This window comes from Chiloscyllium punctatum, chromosome 4 (assembly GCF_047496795.1).
Source record: "Chiloscyllium punctatum isolate Juve2018m chromosome 4, sChiPun1.3, whole genome shotgun sequence".
In the NCBI taxonomy this organism is placed as follows: Eukaryota; Metazoa; Chordata; class Chondrichthyes; order Orectolobiformes; family Hemiscylliidae; genus Chiloscyllium; species Chiloscyllium punctatum.
This window is the reverse complement of record NC_092742.1, coordinates 58011052-58030556: the sequence shown is the minus strand read 5'-3', so window position 1 is coordinate 58030556 and position 19505 is coordinate 58011052. Positions and strand designations below refer to the sequence as shown.

Here is a 19505-nt window from a genome sequence, read left to right as displayed (position 1 = left end):
ACCTTCAGCTCTTTCACTAATAACCTTCTTCCAACATAAAGTCAGAAGTAGAGCTGGTCACTGATGGCTGCATAATATTCAATACTATTTACAACTGCTGAGATACTGAAGCAGTCCATGTCAACATACAGCAAGAACCTCCTTGTACTAAGACAATGAATATAACTCTATTCAAAAAGTGAAGGAGGCAGAAATGTGGAAGCCACTTAGCTTAACATTTGTCATAGGAAAAATATTATTAAATTATTAAAGAGATTATACATTGGAAAAGCTCAAGGTAATTAGGTACCGCGAGTATGATTTTGAGTAAAAGAAATCATGTTTGATCCATGTGTTAAAGCTCTTTGAGAAGGTGACATGTTCTTTGGAGAAAGAGGAACACGTGGGTGTAATGTATTTAGATTTCCCCAAGGTATTTGACAAGATATGCATATCAAAGCAGAAAATAAAAGCTTATGGTGCAGGGGGGTGGCATTTTAGCTTGGACAGAAGATTCGCTGGCTAACAGGAAGCAGAGGTTTCTACAAATGGATCTATTTCAGATTGGCAAGATGTAACTAGTGGTGTGCCATAGGGATCAATGCTGGGACTTCAGCCATTTACAACTTATATGAATGACTTTGATGAAGATAAAGTGGTATGTTTGCCAAATCTGCCGATAACAAAAATATAGGCCGGAATGTACATTGTGAAAAGGACATAAGGAAGTTACAAAAAGATATATTATGTGAGTGGACAGAGACATGGCAAACAGAGTATAATAATGGAAAATGACCATCCTACCAGCAAGAAGAAAAAAGAAGTATGTTTTCTAAATGGTAAGAGATTGCAGAGCTTTGAGATACAAAAGGATCTGACTGTCATAGTGCATGAATTACAAAATTAGTTTGCAGATACAGCAAGTAGTTAAGAAGGCAAATACAATGTTATAATTTATTGCAAGGGGAATTCAATACAAATGTATGGAGATTATGTTTCAGTTATACAGGGCACAGTGAGACTGCATTTGGAGTATTATGCATAGCATTGGTCACCTTAATTAAGGAAGGATATAAAAATGAATGGAGGGAGTTCAGAAGATTTAGAATACTAATACATGGACTGAGAGGGCTGTCTTATGAAGAAGCTTAGGAAGACTAGGCTTGCATTTGCTGGAGTTGAGAAGAGTAAGATGTAATTTAATTGAATATAAACAAGACTGAGAGGTGTTGACAGGGTAGATGCAGAGAAGATGCTTCTTTTCAAGTAAGAATCTTGGACTAGAGGTCAACGTTTAAAAAAATCAAGGTGGCCAGTTTAAAGCTGAGCTAAGGTCAAACATTTTCTGTCAGAGGGTCATGAGACTGTTGAACTATGTTTCTGAAAAAAATGGTAAAAGTAGAGAGCTTTAATATGTTTATCGCAAAGTTAGACAGATTCTACTCCTGGTCATGATTTGTATTATCTGCAAAAGGAAATGTTATGGTTGTTTGTCTCAGCTCCTGACCATTGCTGTGAGAGTTTTTCAGGGCAATGACCTCAGCCTAACCATCTTCAGCTCCTTCATTAATAACCTTCTTCTATCATAAAGTCAGAAGTAGAGCTGATCACGAATGGCTGCACAATATTCAGTATCATTTGCAACTCCTTAGATACTGAGTAGTCCATGCCAATATGCAACAAGAACCAGCTAACACTTGGGCTTGGACTGAAAAATGGCAAGTAATATTCATGTCACATACTGCCAGACAATGTCAATGTCCAACAGGAGCAATTTAACTATCTCACCTTGACATTCAATGGTATTACCATTGCTGAATCCCCCGCCATTTATTTTCTGAAGGTTACCATAAACTGAACTGGGCCAGCCATATAAATAGAGTTGCTACATGAGCAAGACTTTCCTACAATGCTTTTTTTCCACTGATTGTTAAATTAAGGGAATTTATTCTTAACTGTGGGCAGTTTTAGGCTGTGTACCTTCTCTCATTAAGAATTGTGTGAAATTACTCAAACTCAAGGGTGTTACAGTCAAGGCAAAAAAAAATTATTCATTAGTAAAGTAAATAGTCTGGTGTAGCCTTACCTTTTGCTGCAGCCATTTGTCCATAGCTTAGGAGGATCTCTCCTTCAGAGATGTTTCGGTCAGCGGTCTCTGTTTCAGTGATGGAGATTGTTGAACTACTTTCTTCTGTTGATGGGACTGGAGTCAGTGATTGAACAGGGGTTGTTGGAACTTGTACATCTGGCAGAGATGAGGTGGGGTTTACAGGAATGACAGCATGTGGTGGTAGTGCCAAACTCTCAGGATCTTCATCCTTAGCTACCGACATTACACTAATGTGTTAAAAATAATAGAAAGAAATTAATAAATAGAGAAGTCAAATGTGAAATACCATTTCATATCAAGAGCTGTACCGGATACAGAAATAGAAAGATTTTCAGAAAGAAACTTTAAATCATAGGAAAAATGAATCAAGCTTATGTCCACTTTGTAAACTAAACCCACTGAACTACCAACTAAATTTGTGCAGATTTCCCAAGACCCTCAAGAAAAGACTCCATTTAAAGCTTGAGGAGAAACAGGCTCAACTTTAACAGCTAAATTTGAAATAGTAAACATATCCATAATAAACATTGGTGGGCCTTGCTGTATTGTAACAATACTGTGACTTTAAGAGGTGTATTTTGTCCTATATGTTTTGAAGAGCAGTTTTAAGGCAGAGATGGTGAGCAGTCCACCAGTGCCACTAGAGTAAATAGCTTGTGAGGCCTTGGGGATTTGTTTTTAAAAGTTGGAATATTTGAGCAGCCTGAATGGGTGTGGTCAAGCTCCCATGGAACCAGGAATTTTAGTTTTAGCTTTCAGCAGTTGCTACTGGGATCCTGAAGAAACGGAAGCTTTTTTTTTCCCTTCTCCCAATTACAGCTAAAAGCTAGGAGTTCTCTTCCTGCTACTGGAATTACCTGTGGCACAATCTGTTTCCTGAATTTGCCTTTTGACAAAGGTGTGTTTATGAAATGTAACTATATTCCAACTATACTGGAACAGTTAATTAGTAATAGTTACTGTATTTATTATTCTGTTAAGTTTTCCAATAGAGTTAAGGTAATCCAATTCCTTCTTTCTTTTGTTGTATTTTAAATATAGTGAATGAATGAAGTGTCTTTTCCTTTAAATCTGGTAGTTTGACCAATTGAATTGAATCTGGAACTCAGCATCTTAAATTTATCTTTAAAGTGAGAAAAAATTGAGATCGAAACTATCTTCTGAATATTTTGAAGGGATTTGGTCTGGTCCAGAACAAACTGGGAGCTCTTGTCTGGATCAAAATCTCTAATTTTAGGTTAGGTTTAGGATTGTTAGACTCAAAGGCAGCAAGTGGTAAGTGTTACGACTTTTACTTCAGGTGTAGAATTCAGTAGTGGGTTGTATAGTACCAGCTCTTCAGGTCACAAAGTGTTTCCTAGGGAGTGGAAGAAGCTGCTTCAGAACTTTTAGAGAAACTGAGCAAAGCATGGCTTTCAGAATTGGCAAACCATCTGGAGTTGGGTTTGCCTTGAGTCTGCGAGCAAAGGGGAGATAGTTGTGGCAATCATGTAGCATTTACATTTGCCAAGAATGCCATCAGAATCTTTGGAAATGGCTAAAATTCAACTGAAAATGAAACAGCTTGAACATGAAAAGGAAATGAAACAATTTGAATTATGATTAAAAGCAGTAGAAAAGGGGAAAGAGAGAGTGAGTTTGAAATTTAGAAGTTAGCAATTGGAATGGAAAGTCAACTTAAAAATGCCACTTTAAGTGCATATGAGCTCTCGAAGAAGCCTAGAAAGAACATTTCAGAAATCGAAGGAGGGACCCTAGTCCAATGTATATTGAGTTTGAAATGATCAAACTAAATATTTTTGATAGTTAGATAAAGGCATTGCAAGTAGATCAAACTTATGATGGTCTTGGAAAGACTATTATTTTGGAGGAGTTCAAAGAGTCACTTCTTGAAGTTGTGAGAACTCATGTGGAAGAACAGAGAGTTAAAACTCTCATGAAATGGCTAAAATGGCTGATGATTATAAATTGGCTCACAAATCAAAGTTTGGTTTCCGATATCAATTTCAATCTGTGAGCGATAGAAACTGAGGAAAAGAGAAATCCTCATGTGGTAAGGAGAGAGGCGATCTCTTTGAAGATAGTAGTTTACCACAGAGTAAAAAGAAAATCCATGTGGGAGAAAAGAGAACGAGAAAAGCTCAGGTGTTTTCACTGCAATAAAGTAGCTCACATGAAATCACAGTGTTGGTCATTTAGCAAAAGACAGATGTGGGAAAATGGGATAAGCCAGTGAGTTTTGTTGAATTGGTAAAAGAAAGCATGGTGGAAGCTAAAAAGCTGTAACAGAATGTACAACCTGGTCAAGGGTTGGTTGAGAAGAAAGTGCCAGATCTCACTTGCAAGGGTAAGGTTTACTCATGTTTGCCAGGAGGAGCAGGTAAAGAAATTAAGAAAACTAAAACTTCTACCAGGAGCAAATCAATCTTTGATGGTGAAAAATGAGATATGTAATTCAGAAGAATGAGTTTGTAAACCTTTTCCAAACCTTTTCAAGTTTGACAACATCTTTCCTGGGAGACCAGAATTGAACACATCATTCTAAAAGTGGCCTAACCAATGTCCTGTACAACTGCAACATGACATCCCAACTCCTATACTTAATGCACTGACCAATGAAACCCAAACACCTTCTTCACCATCCTGTTTACCTGCGACTCCACTTTCAAGGAACTATGCATCTGCATCCCTTGGTTTCTTTATTCACCAACACTCCCCAAGGCCCTATCATTAACTGTGCAAGTCCTGCCCTGATTTGCCTTATCAAAATAAAACACCTCACATTTATCTGAATTAAACTATATCAGTCACTCCTTGGCCCATTGGCGCATCTGATCAAGGTCTCGTACTCTTAGATAACCTTCTTCACTATCCACTATATCACCAACTTTGGTGTCCTCTGCAAACTTACTGATCATACCTTCTATCTTCATATCCAAACCATTTATATAAATGGTGAAAAGCAGTCAGGGAATTTTGCTAATAGAGTTAGGTAAGAAAGATTAAATTTGAAAGGGTTCAGAAAAGATTTACAAAAGGTATTGCTGGAATTGGAGAGGTTGAGCTATAGGGAGAGGCTGAATAGTTTGGGACTTTTTACCCTGGAGCGGGGGAGGATGTGGGCTGATCTTATAGAAATTTATAAAATTGTGAGGGGCATGGCTAGGGTGAATAGCCAAAGTCTTTTTCCCCGAGGTAGGAGAGTCACAAAAGTAGCAGGCATAATTTTGCGACAAGAGAAAAATTAAAAGGGACCTAAGGGGCAACGTTTTCATCCAGAGGATCGTGTGTATGTGGAACAATCTGCCAGAGGAGGTGATGGAGGCTGGTACAATTACAATATTTAAAATGCATCTGGAAGTCGACATGAATAGAAAGGGTTTAAACGCATATGGGCCAAATGCTGGCAAACAGACTAGACTAGTTTAGGATATCAGGTGGATGCGGACAGGTTAGACTGAAGGGTCTGTTTCCATACTGTATAACTACAACTAGGAGAAGGTTCAAGATGAGCATAAATACTGATGTGGCCTTGATGGACAAAATTATTGTTTTTGCTTTTATATGTTATATAATGCTAAATAAGAGTGGGTAGGGGGTACTAACAAAAAGCAAATGCAGATTTGATAAATAAATAGAAGATGGCATATTCAGACTAAATAAGCAAAGCTAATATCAATCCATTAATGTTAATTAATGATGAACCAGTCTGCATCCCATTTCTTATTTTTGTTGGTCTGTTTGCACAGAAACTTAAAAATAACTTTTAAGAGTCAACTTTCTTCCAATCCATTTTTGTATTTTGTTCTTTCTACGTACACAGTTTTCTTTATTATTGCTATACTGTCTCAATTCTTTTCTCACTTGTTTTCTCCTCTTCTTTGATTTATCACAAAATTATAATTAATTTAGAATATCTTGTCATTCTGTTTGTTTAGTTGATCAGTGACTTCCAGTTCTGTTATCTTCACTTCCATGATCTGCTTCTTCAATGGCTATGAGTTAGTCCAGTACAGGTGGACACAAATAGCTACTGTTGTGAAATTACAGTAGCTATGATAGTTTCATTATCATTACATGCAGATTAAATAGGGGTTATTATAAAACAGTGACAGCTGAAGATATCCTGATGATGGCAGCAACATGCAAGAAACTCTTCAGTATAATCCAAGTTCCAAAATGTGTTAAATCTGACAACGTATTCCAAAGTGTGCTACTCTATGTAATTTTTAAATTTCAAATTGTTGCTAATTTTACTCAATCTGTATAAATGGTATGTAATGATGACCAGAAAGCTTCCTGTGATTAAATCACGTGATACGAACTGAAGTGCTTTGTGACATTGGGTTTGAATTGTAGTGTTATGGAATTTCATTTCATGACAAGCCGCAGGAAGGTAAGAGGTGGAGTATATATTATAAAATTCTATATTCAAATATATAATGATGTGTATATAATTAATCAAAGGATTCAGGTGATACAAAAATTCTCAAAATATACTCCAAAATATTTAGATATCTAACAAAATATAAGGCTTCGAAGAATGTTCTACTTTCAGTTTGCTGACAGCAGTTGAAAATCTGGCTGCAATTCAATGCTGATTGGATGGCATACTAGCTGTCAGATGAAAGTTGTCATCATCACACTGCTGCAACAGCATAAGTAAAGCAATAACATGGTTACTCATGCAATTTTTACAGACCCAAAAGACTGATTTACAGTTAGATACCAAGTTGTTCAGTATCTTGTTTACATTATTCACCAAGTATGTGTAAATTAATGGCATTCCCCTGTCAAATGGTAAAATGACTTTACACTGCCGACACCTTTACTACACACCATTCAGTTCCTACAGGGATACCTCAAGTCAATGACCAGTTTGTTGGAACTTAGAATTGTTGGAAAAATGGTTTACTTGTGACTTCTGATATTTCTGATAGTAAGATATTAACAATATGTACATTACCCTTAGAAAATTCGAAGTTTTAATCACAACGAATGTGGGGATTTTGACAAGGAGCAAATGAACACGTCAGCAAAGCATTTCCTTTTCCAAAATACATTTAAAAAGTATAAACTTTAGCACTGATGAATGATCCTTCTAACATTTTACATACTTAAGGTATGGTATCTTTTACTTATAGTTTTGATCTAGTCTTCAGTCTTAGTTCATACAAATTTCCCACTTGTGTAATAACATGATAACTAAAACCTTTGACACCTTGTATAAATTCCAAACCATTTCTGCCAATTCCATCTCCTCTGGAGTCATCATGCCAAGCTAAACTTGACTGCTTGTAATCTCAGTGTCTTATTTAACCTCAAACCTTGCTTCTAATCACACATCATATGGAACACTAATAACTACATATGTAGTGATATTGCTTACTTCTGCCTTGTGTTGTCTACCTGCTGCAGAAACATTCACCCATGTCAGCTACTTGTGTGCTTTCCTGTCTACTCTGCCGCCCTCAGTAAATTTGAACTCACCCAAAACTCTGCAGCCTCTCTGCATCTCTGCTGCTATTTATCACTGTAAACCTCTTGTCATTCACTCCTCTCTACACTCTCACCAAACTCTGTTTGTCTAATTCTGACACCATGGGTTTTCACCCATTACCCCCAATCCCCCTTATCATTGGTGGCCATTGTTATGCCTAGACCCTGGGTGAGGTTCCTCAACTTGTTACTGTTTCATACAGGATACTGCAAACTGTTAAACTTCTGGATGAAGAGGGATGAACCGGCCCTCCTTTTTATCCACTCACCTACTCGATTGGTTGCACCAAAATTAATTAATAAGGATCCCTTTCCTTTTGCATACCTTTCCCCAGAGCCAAAGGAACCTTTACTTTAAAAGGATTTAACTAAGTTAACTAAGTTTTGAATGAGTTAAATTGGCTGCTTTTAAAACACAAGTTATTTTGGATTTGGGAGAAAGAAATCTGCAAAGGTAAGGGATCCTGTTGAAATTAACCTTTATTGCAATCAATCAAATGGGTGATTTACTTCATCTCCCTTCATCTGAGAGTTTGCAACCTGTTTGAAAAAAAACTAAATCGGGGAACATCATCCGGACAGAACAAATTGGGGACTTTTGCCATGATTTGGATTCACAGATGCAACATAAGAATTAGAATATGTAAATTACCACAATGAAACCAACTTTAAAGGAAAGAAACTGAAAAAGGCATTCTTGAGTTTGCAGTGGTACAGTAAAGAAGTGTCTGCTTCAATACTGGAACATTCCTTGCCAAATAGGAGGAGTTACTTTTAAGTATTTAAATATTCTGTCCCTCAAATAATTAAAAGATTTAGTTAGGGTTTAGGATTGAATTTCGCCCTAAAGCCATGAAACCCAAACATTTAAAGGGGTAGCCAATGATTTACAGTTAGAAAATGAGGACGATGTAATGGACAGACTATCAGTGGGGAGATTAAAATTGGAGCAGCAAAAAAGGGAATGGATGAGAAAGAGAAGAAAGAGCAAGGAGAGATGAGAAAAACTTTCAGAAAAAAAACTGCAGTAAAACCATTGGAACTAAGCACTCAAGCTGAGGAGCAATAATCCTATTGTGTCCTTAACGGCACCACTAGTTTAGACTTAAGAGTGCAGGAACATTCCCATTTAATAAGTTAGTAAGTTTGAGGAGGCAGATGTAAAAGTTTTCTTTATCTTTTACCAGCAAGTGGCAGAACAGTTAAAGTGGCTAGTCCAACATTGGTGCACATTATAGCAGAATAAGCTTTCAGGGGAGGCACACAAAACTTACTTCCTCTTGCATGAGAGAAATGCCACTGGCTATGAGGCAGTAAAAAAAGTTGGCCAAAGTACATATCAGTTCATACTAGAAGGCATGCTGTCAAATTTCTCAACCTCAGGGAAGGGCCGGACCAGATGTACCAAAAATTTGAAAGGTTTAAGCAGGTGGCTTTGAACCAGTGGTGGCCACATTTCTCCAGGGTAAGGCAAGCAAGCCTGTAGTGATACCAAGGATGCCAGGGCCAAACAAACACTACTGCTAACAAAAGGTAATCTTCCCATCAGAGAGTGCATTAAGTGCCAAGGTGCTGATAAAAGGGATTGAAAAAAGGTACTTATCCATCCCCCTTTACCGTGTGCACCTAGAATTTGATCTGGTGTTAAGACCAGTAATCTTGGGAGTCCGATCAGTTTGCCAGTATATAGCCTGATCTGCTCTTTGGCAATGGCCTGGCAGGTTCAAAGGCAATACCGTAACCAGTGGTCTTAAGAATTCCAGTTAGGTCAGGAGATTTGAGGTCAGTATTTTCCCTGACTGTGAGATCCACATGGTCCATAGCCAGACCAGCTCAGCTCAGCCAGTGATAGTTGAGGTGACAATGCAAGCTAAAGGCACACATGTTAGGTTATTTGAAACCTCCCAAGAGTCCAGAAAACCCTAATAAAGTAAAAACAGAACTCTCAAGGTAGTATCCCAACAAGCTGACCCACTCTTAAAAATACTAGATCAAATCACTCACAATAAAGCTGGGGCACAATTTGTTTCTGAATGCTGTGATTATTAAAAATGAGGTGCTGATGAGGAAATGGAGACCCTCTCACATACCTTTTAATGAGGAATGGAGAGTGATCCACGAGGTAGCAGTGCTACTTGGGTACTGTAGGGGAATATGGTAGCTGGTTCATGAGATTCCATGTTGGTATATTCAAAACCCATGCCTGCGCCAGCCAGCATTGTTACTGGCCACAGCTCCACAGGGATATAGTAAGGTTTTGCAGAGCCCTGCCACACTTAACCAGTTGTGAGAAACCCCAACTCTCAATAAGACCAACACCTAAAGTTTCCATGCTGGTTTTTGGGGAACAATTCAGCAAGGTGTTAGTGGACTGTGTAGGACCCCTCCCAAAACAAAAGAGGGTCACCATGAAATCCTGGACATGACCACCTGCTTCTCTGCAACTGTCCCCAGTTCTATATGTGCCATATAAGCAGTGAAGGAATTGATCCAATTATTTACTTGATGTGGTCGCTCATCGAGATCCAGTCGGAACAGGGTTCAAATTTTATATCCAGCTCTAAAGATTGCATGGATAGAGGAGGTGAAACCTCATACATTACCAAGATAGATTGACTCAAGGGGTGCTGGTAGGTTCCCTTGACTGTCAATGCAAAGGAGATCTTGGCTTTCGTAACTCCTGACAGGTTATATTAGTGTTGCATCATGCTATTTGGCCTCAACCAGAATAGTGGCAGGCTTATTGAATTGTGTAGTGTAACTAGACAAATTGCTAAGGTACAGTGACAACTGGGAACAGCACTTGGAGCAACTTACAGCCCCGTTCTGAATATACAGTCAGCTGGCCTTGTGGTCAATCTCTTAATGAGTGACTGCCCAAGTGACCTATGTATGATAGCTTGTGGATCAAGGGCGAGTACTGCTCAAGGCTGCAAAAGTAAGAGAATTATCCCAGTTCCCCATTCCCACAACTAAACAGGAAATCATGAGGTTCTTGGGAATATGTGGACTCTATGGATAATTCATCCCAAATGTCGGTACAGCAGTTGCACCACGACTACAGGAAAAAAAAGGTAGCCTGCATTCCGAAATGTAAACTGTCTTTGAAAAGCTGAAGGTCATTTTAACAAGTGAGCCTAAGTTTGCAGCTCCAAATGTCTGAAACAGCCAGTTAAGTGAGTAACCTCAGAGTAGGGGTAGTTCTCCTTCAGAAAGACAAAACGGAAGAGAGACACATCAATTGGATATGTCTTCAAAACAAGTCTTCATTTTATTGAGACTCTACAGTGGAGAAGGAAGCCCTCGGTTTATTACTGACTCACACTTTGGGATGTCTGAAATGGGTACGGAGACCAAAGTCCTTACTGAACACAAACCAGCAAATGTTTTTATTCATTCACGGGATGTTGGCATTGCTGGCGAGGCTCGAGAATGTATTGCCTATTCTTACTGCCCTTGAGAAGACGGTGGTGAGCTGACTTCTTGAACCGCCGCAGTCCATTGCTGTAGGTAGACCCACTATCCCAGAAGAGAGAAAGTTCCAGGATTTTGACCCAGTGACACTGAAAGAATGGCAATATATTTTGACGTCAGGGTAGTGTGTAGGTTAGAGAGGAGCTTACAGGTGGAAGTGTTCCCATGTCTGTTGACCACACCCATCTAGAAGGAAAAGGGCATGGTTTGGAAAGTCCTAAGGAACCTTGGAAAATGCTTGTAGTGCATCTTGTAGATGTTACACATTGTTCCTACGGAGTGTTAGAGGTGGATGGTTGTGGTTATGGTGCCAAACAAGTGGGGTGCTTTGCTCTGGACGGTGTCAAGCTTCTTGAGTGTTGTTGGAGTTGCACCCATCCACAAAAGTAGGGGTATTCCATCACAATCCTGAATTATGCCTTGTAGATGGTGGACAGGCTTTAGGGAATAAGGTGAGCTATTCATTGCAGAATTCCTAGACTCTGTCCTGCTCTTGTAACCACAGTTTTTACATTCCTTGTCTAAATCAGATTCTGATTAATGGTAAACTCCAGGATGTCATTGAATGTCAAGGTGACAATGGTTTGATTCTGTCTTGTTGGAGATGAGCATTGCCTGACACTGGTGTGGTATGAATAATTATTTGCTACTTCTCATCCTAATCTTGGACATTATCCAGCTCTTGCTGTATTTGGGCATGGACTGCTTCCAAATCTGATGAGTTGCAATTGGCAAACATTGTGTAATCATTGGAGAATATCTCAATTTCTGATCTTATGATGGAGGAAGGTCATTGATGAAGCAGCTGAAGATGTGTCTAGGGCACTACCCTGAGGAACGCCTGCAGAGATGTCCAGGGACTGAAGTGATTGATCTCTGATAATCACACCATCTTTCCTTTGTGCCATACTTGTGAAAGTATGACTCCAACTCGCAAAGAGTCATCGCCCAATTCCTATTGATTTCAGTTTTGCTGGAACTTCTTGGCACCACGTTCTGGCAAATGCAGCTTTAATATCAAGGGCAGTTATCTCACTACTGAACTTCAGATGTTTCAAACATATGTTTGAACTAAGGTTAGAATAAGATCAGAAACTCTGACCCTGGCAAAACCCAAACTGAGCATCACTGAGCAGTTTGTTGCTAATCGAGTACAGCTTTAAAGCACTGTTAATGAGGGGACATGAGAAGTCGTTGGCAGGTAGGATAAGGAAAATATTAAAGCTTTCCATAGCTATATCAGGAATAAAAGAATGACTGTGGAAAGATATAGTGGGAAGTTGTGCATGGAGTCTGAGGAGATACAGAAGCACTAAATGAATATTTTTCGTCAGTATTCACACTGGAAAAAGACAATGTTGTCGAGGAGAATACTGAGATACAGGCTATGAGACTAGATGGGTTTGATGTTTGCAAGGAGGAGGGTGTTATCTATTTTCACACTTTCCAGAATTGCTAAGTCCCCTGAGCTGGATGGGATTTATCTGAGAATTCTCTGGGAAGCCAGGGAGAAGATTGCAGAGCCTTCTTTATGTAATCATTGTCTACAGGAATAGTTCCAGAAGACTAGAGGATAGCAAATGTTGTCCTCTTGTTCAAGAAGAAGAGTTGAGACAACCTGGTAATTATAGACTGGTGAGCCTTACTTCAGCTGTGGGTAAAGTGTTGGAAAAAGTTATAAGAGATATGATTTAGAATCATCTAGAAAGGAATAGGTTGATTAGGGATCGTCAACACGTTTTTGTGAAAGGTAGGTCGTGCCTCACAAATCTTACTGAGTTCTTTGAGATGGTGACCAAACAGGTGGATGAGGGTAAAGCAGTTGACGTTATGTATATGGATTTCAGTAAGGCATTTGACAAGGTTCCCCATGGTAGGCTATTGCACAAAATACAGAGGCAAGGGATTGAGGGTGATTTAGCGGTTTGAATCAGAAATTGGCTAGCTGAAAGCAGACAGAGGGTGGTAGTTGATGGGAAATATTCATCCTGGAGTTCAGTTACTAATGGATCTATCCGCAAGGATCTATTTTGGGTCCACTGTTATTTATCATTTATACAAATGAACTGGATGAGGGTGTAGAAGGATGGGTTAGTAAATTTGTGGATGACACTACTCCACACAACTTGTGGAGTTGCGGATAGTGCTGAAGGATGTTGCAGGTTACAGAGGGACATAGGTAAGCTACAGAGCTGGGCTAAGGCATGGCAAATGGAGTTTAATGCAGAAAAATGTGAGGTGATTCCCTTTGGAAGGAGCAACAGGAATAAAGAGTACTGGGCTAACGATAAGATTCTTGGTAGTGTGGATGAGCAGAGATATCTCATTATCCATGTACACAGATCCCTTAAAGTTGCCAACCAGATTGATAGGGTTGTTAAAAAGGCAGCTGAAAATGTGTTGCTGGAAAAGCGCAGCAGGTCAGGCAGCATCCAAGGAGCAGGAGAATCGACGTTTCGGACATGAGCCCTTCTTCAGCCATGTTCTTCAGGCTCATGCCGAAAAGGTCGATTCTCCTCTTTGGATGCTGCCTGACCTGCACTTTTCCAGCAACACATATTCAGCTCTGATCTCCAGCATCTGCAGTCCTCACTTTCTCCTTGTTAAAAAGGCATACGGTGTTTAGCTTCTATTGGTAGAGGGATTGAGTTTTGGAGCCACGTGGTCATGCTGCTGCTGTACAAAACTCTGGTGCGGCCACACTTGGAGCATTACATACAGTTCTGGTCACTGCATTATAGGAAGGATGTGGATGTTTTGGAGATGGTTCAGAGGAAATTTACTAGGATGTTGCCTGGTATGGAGGGAAGGTTTTATGAGCAGAGGCTGAGGGACTTGAGGCTGTTTTCGTTAGAGAGAAGAAGGTTGAGAGATGACTTAATTAAGACATACAAGATAATCAGAGGATTAGATAGGGTGGACAGTGAGAATCTTTTTCCTCAGATGGTGATGGCTAGCATGAGAGGATATAGCTTTAAATTGAGAGGTGATAGGTATAGGACAGATGTCAGAAATAGTTTCTTTACTCAGGGAATAGTAATGGCGTGGAATGCACTGCCTGCAACAGGAGTAGACTTGCCAACTTTAAGGGCATTTAAATGGTCATTGGAAAGACATATGGATGAAAATGAAATAGTGTAGGATAGTTAGACTTCAGATTGGTGCAACATCGAGGGCTGAAGGGCCTTACTGCGCTGTAATATTCTATGTTCTCTAATGTCACCTTCCAACAATTCACTGACGATCCAGTACAGACTGATGGGGCGGAAAATGGCTGGGCTTGATTAGCTCCAAGTTTCCATGTTATAACAAAAATTCCTGGGCAATTTTCCACATTATCAGGTTGATGCCAGTGTTGTAGTTGCACTGCATCATCTTGGTTAGGGGCATGACAAATTCTGGAGCACATCTTCAGTGCCATTGGTAACTGTTGTCAGGTCCCACAGCTTTTGCAATATTCAATGCTTCCTACCCTTTCTTGATATTGCATGGAGTGAATCAAATTGGCTGAAGACTGGCATCTGAATGCTGCAGACTTTTTGAGGAGGCCAAGATGGATCATCTACTCAGTACTTCTGTTTGAAGATTGTTGCATTGAAAGGCTGGGCTCCCCCATCATGGAGTGTGAGGATATCTATGGAGGATATTTATTCTCATCCAGTGAATTCTTCAATTGTCCACTACCATTCACAAATAAATATTGTAGGACTGCAGTGTTTAGATCTAATTAGCACAAAAGTAGGCCGAATTTCACCAGATTGATATTTCATTTTCAGGCATGGCTAGTGCTTCTCCTGGCAGTACCAACAGGTTTGTCCTCATGATGTGAGTCATCATGAGGCTCAGGGTCAATTTGATGAACACAAAGGATATTCCCTCCCAAATGTCACCTCCTTTGCTGGGTCTAGCCTGCTGGCTGGACCCAGCATACCCAAGGATGGATTTGGTGTCCTCTGGGACAATTTCTGCAAGGCATGATTCTGTTATTATGATTTTATCAGGTGGCTTGACTGGCCAATAAGACAGCTTATGCAATTTTGGCACCTTCAGATATTGGTCAGGATGACTTTGCAGTGTTAACAGTACTAGGTTTAGCCATTGTCTTAAAACACTGCCAGCTGATCAATCCAGTTTCACTCTTTTTCTGAGACTTTTTAAGAGGCTGTTACAAATAAGTGGCTTGCTAGACTATTTCAGAGGGCAGTCAAGAGTCACTGACATTGGTATCTGGTGTCACATATAGGCCAGACCTACATAAGTGACATTAGTGAATGAAATGTATTTTTATGCCAATCAATAGTGATTTTATTGGTAGTGATAAAATTTTCAACAGAGTGTCAGTTGGCTCAGTTGTCTGTATAGCTGGTTTGCGATGCAGCATGATGCCAACAGCATGTGTTCAATTCCCAGGTTATCATGTCGGAGTCTCCTTCTGAGCCCCTCCCCTTTGGTGTGGGAACCCTCAGTTTCATGAGAAAGCAGCTCTTTGGTCTAGTAGGACTCTGGAAACTTTACATTTACCTTGAAAGTTTCAATTGCAAAGTTTCAAGTTCACCATCTGGGGCCCCAGAGCATTACTTTGGTCTCTGGATTATTAATCCAGCACCCTTACCACTACACTGCTGCCTTCCCAGCACTGTTATAAAGGTTTAAGGTTGGAGTTTGATCCTTCAATTGCACCACTTAAAAACCACCTTCTTGCTGGGAAATCAAATGTGTTTGCAGATACCCTGACAAAAAGTTCGAAAAGCTAAGTGCATGTGTGAGAGTGTGTGTGAGAGTGTGTGTGTGTGTGAGTGTGTGTGTGAGTGTGTGTGTGAGTGTGTGTGTGAGTGTGTGTGTGAGTGTGTGTGTGAGTGTGTGTGTGAGTGTGTGTGTGAGTGTGTGTGTGAGTGTGTGTGTGAGTGTGTGTGTGAGTGTGTGTGTGTGTGTGAGAGAGAACGAGAGAAGGTGTTGTAATGTATGTTTATTTTACTTTATCCTTTGCAATTAAATAAGAATAAACCTAACTTAATTCTTCATGTGGGAGAAGTGTCATGACCACAGATCAGCACCCAAAACCACTGTGGTCATTTTTCCAACATGCAATTCCAATGAATAGCAAGTGAAGGGATGACCTATGATCCAATTAATTGAGGCAGAGAGATAATTACAAAAATCAAAAATAAGATGGCGCTGGAAACAAAACAAGTGGCTGGAATATCATGATAGTTATAGGAGTCGCATGCCGAGGGTCTAACCAAAGTATCAAGTAATCCAAAATTGTACAAACTAATGAGATCATAACAAGTCAACAGACAGATCTATAGTACAGTGATCAAAGAAAAAATGAGTCGAATTGGACCCCTCTGGAAGGCCGCTGCCCTAGGCTTGACATGTATGCTCAAGCCGTCAGGAGATGCGCTTCTGTTGCAACACTACAGACTTCTAACAGAAACTCAGCACTTACTGACCAGTTGAACCAGGAACATTCCTCGTCACAATGAACATTTCGGCACTCTACACCAGCATCCCCCATGATGATGGCATTTCTACAACATCCTCAGTGCTCAACACCAACAATTGCCAATTTCCAGATGCCATCCTGCAACTCACCAGCTTAATCCTTGACCACAATGTCTTCACATTTGACAAACAACTTTTCATCCAGATACACAGAACAGCCATAGGGACCAAACTTGCATCCCAATATGCCAACATGTTCATGCACAAGTTCGAGCCAGATTTCTTTGCTATAAGAACCTTCAACAAATGCTATTCACCAAATACATCAACAACATTTCATTCTTTTGGACTCATGGCAAGGAATCATCGAAATGACTACACAACAATATCAACAAGTTTCATCCCACCATCAGACTCATCATGGACTACTCTTCAGAATCAGGCTCATTCTTGGACACATGCATCTCCAACAAGGACAGACACCTCAGTACCTCACTCTACTACAAGCCCACGAATAACTTCACGGTGTTGCACTTCTTTAGTTTCCACCCAAAACATGTAAAAGTAGCCATGTCCTATGGACAAGCTTGGTGTACAACACAGGATCTGCTCAGATGAGGAGGAACATGATGGATATCTAAAGATGCTAAAAGACACCTTCATAAGAATGGGATATGATGCTCAACGCATCAATCGCCAGTTCCAATGTGCCACAGTGAAAAACTATAATAACCTCCTCATAACACAGACACAAGATATGACTGATCAAGTACCCTTCATTGTCCAGTATTTCCCCAGAGTGGAGAAGGGCATGTTCTTCAATATGTCATTGATGACGACGAACATCTCACCAAGGTCTGCCCTAAGCCTTCATTTCTTGCCTTCAAAAAACTGCTAAACCTTAAACAGACCAGTGTTCATACACAGACTTCAGGACAAAAGTGACCACAATTCCACACAACCCTGCCACGGCAACCTCTGCAAGTGATGTCAGATCAACAACACGTGGGTTCCTGATGAAGAGCTTATGCCCGAAACATTGATTCTCCTGCTCCTCGGATGCTGCCTGACCTGCTGTGTTTTTTCAGCACCACTCTCTTGACACCACCCAACACGGCAAGTACTTATGTGAATCGGCCAATGATGTCTACCTCATAAGCTGCAGGCAAGATACCCTAAGACATGATATATTGGCAAGACCATACATTCACTATTACAACGGGTGAATGGACACCTCATAATAATCTCCAGACAGGAATATTCCCTCCCAGTCAGGGAACACTTCAAAAGCCAAGGACTTCCAGCCTCCGATCTTTGGGTAAGCTTCCTGTAAGGTAGCCTTCAAGGTACACAACAATGCAGAATCGCCTAGCAGAAACTGATAGCCAAATTCCATACACACAAAACAGCTTCATGTCTTGGGTTCATGTCATGCTACACGTAACCCCACCATTCTGTTCTGTTTTGGTAAAATCTTCCTTGCTGTTCTGTTTTGACACCATCACCTTGCTAACATGTTATCATCTGCCTACCTTAATTACTTTGGACAGTTTTGGATTACTTCATACTTTGATGAAACCCTCAGCATGCCTATCATGTTATTCCAGCAATTTGGTTTGATTCCAGCACCATCTTTCTTTAATTTTTTGTAATTATCTCTCTGCTTCAATTAATTGGATCATAGGTCATCCCTTCACTTGTTATTCAGCTGTTGACACTTTACTCACACCGTCTGACACTTATGATCACCTGCAAAGACCTGGTAATTAGCCTGTCGACACTCAACTCACCCCATTTCTAATGTTTTTTGATCTCTCCGCCTATTTGTTCTGTGCCTGTGCTTCTCTCCACTTCACCTGACAAAGGAGTAGCTCTTCAAAAACCTGTTACATCAATAAACTTGTTGGACTGTAATCTGGTATTGTAGGATTTCTGACCATGTCCAACCCCGTCTGACACCAGCACCTCCACATCATATCAATATCAACCTCCACAAAAATGGCCACACATTCAATTAGAGTCATAGAGATGTACAGTATGGAAACAGACCCTCCGATCCAACCTGTTCATGCCGACCAGATATCCTGACCCAATCTAGTCCCACCAGCCAGCACCTGGCCCATATCCCTCCAAACCCTTCCTATTCATATACCCATCCAGATGCCTTTGAAATGTTGCAATTTTATGAGCCTCCACCACTTCCTCTGACAGCTCATTCCATACACGCATCACGCTCTGCATGAAAATGTTGCTCCTTAGGTCTCTTGTATATCTTTCCCCTTCACCCTAAACCTATGCCCTCTAGTTCTGTACTCCCCATCTATTTATCCTATCCATGATTTTATAAACCACTATAAAGTCACCCCTCAGCCTCCGACACTCCAAGAAAAACAGCCCCAGCCTATTCAACCTCTCCCTATAGCTCAAAAACCTCCAACCCTGGCAACATCCTTGTAAATCTTTTCTGAACCTTTTCAAGTTTCACAACATTCGTCCAATAGGAAGGAGACCAGAATTGCAAGCAATATTCCAACAGTGGCAATATTCCAAAACTGGCCTAACCAATGTCCTGTACAGCCGCAACATGGCCTCCCAACTCCTGTACTCAATATTCTGACCAATAAAGGAAAGCATACCAGAAACCTTTTTCACTCTCCTATCTACCTGTGACTCCACTTTCAAGGAGCTATGAACCTGCACTCCAAAGTTTCGTTGTTCAGCAACACTCCCTGAGACTTTACCATTACGTGTACAAGTCCTGCTAAAATTTACATTCCCAAAATACAGCACCTCGAATTTATCTAAATTAAACTCCATCTGCCATTCCTCAGCCCATTGGCTCATCTGATCAAGATCCTGTTCTAATCTGAAGTAACTTTCTTCGCAGTCCATCACACCTTTAATTTTGGTGTCATCTGCAAACTTACTAACTATACCTCTTATGCTCACATCCAAATCATTTATATAAATGACAAAAAGTAGTGGACCCAGCACCAAT

The 19505-nt window shown here is 40.2% G+C and overlaps 1 protein-coding gene across 6 annotated transcripts in view; it reads right to left on the bottom strand.

Moving 5' to 3' along the window:
- Positions 1–19505, bottom strand: part of kiaa0586 (KIAA0586 ortholog) — a 521487-nt gene that overhangs the window by 93768 nt on the left and 408214 nt on the right. For all 6 annotated transcript variants that reach the window (XM_072568823.1, XM_072568824.1, XM_072568825.1 and 3 more), the window contains exon 26: positions 2066–2316. In XM_072568823.1, coding sequence (XP_072424924.1) covers positions 2066–2316 — 251 coding nt within the window. The remainder of the gene's footprint in view (positions 1–2065; positions 2317–19505) is intronic.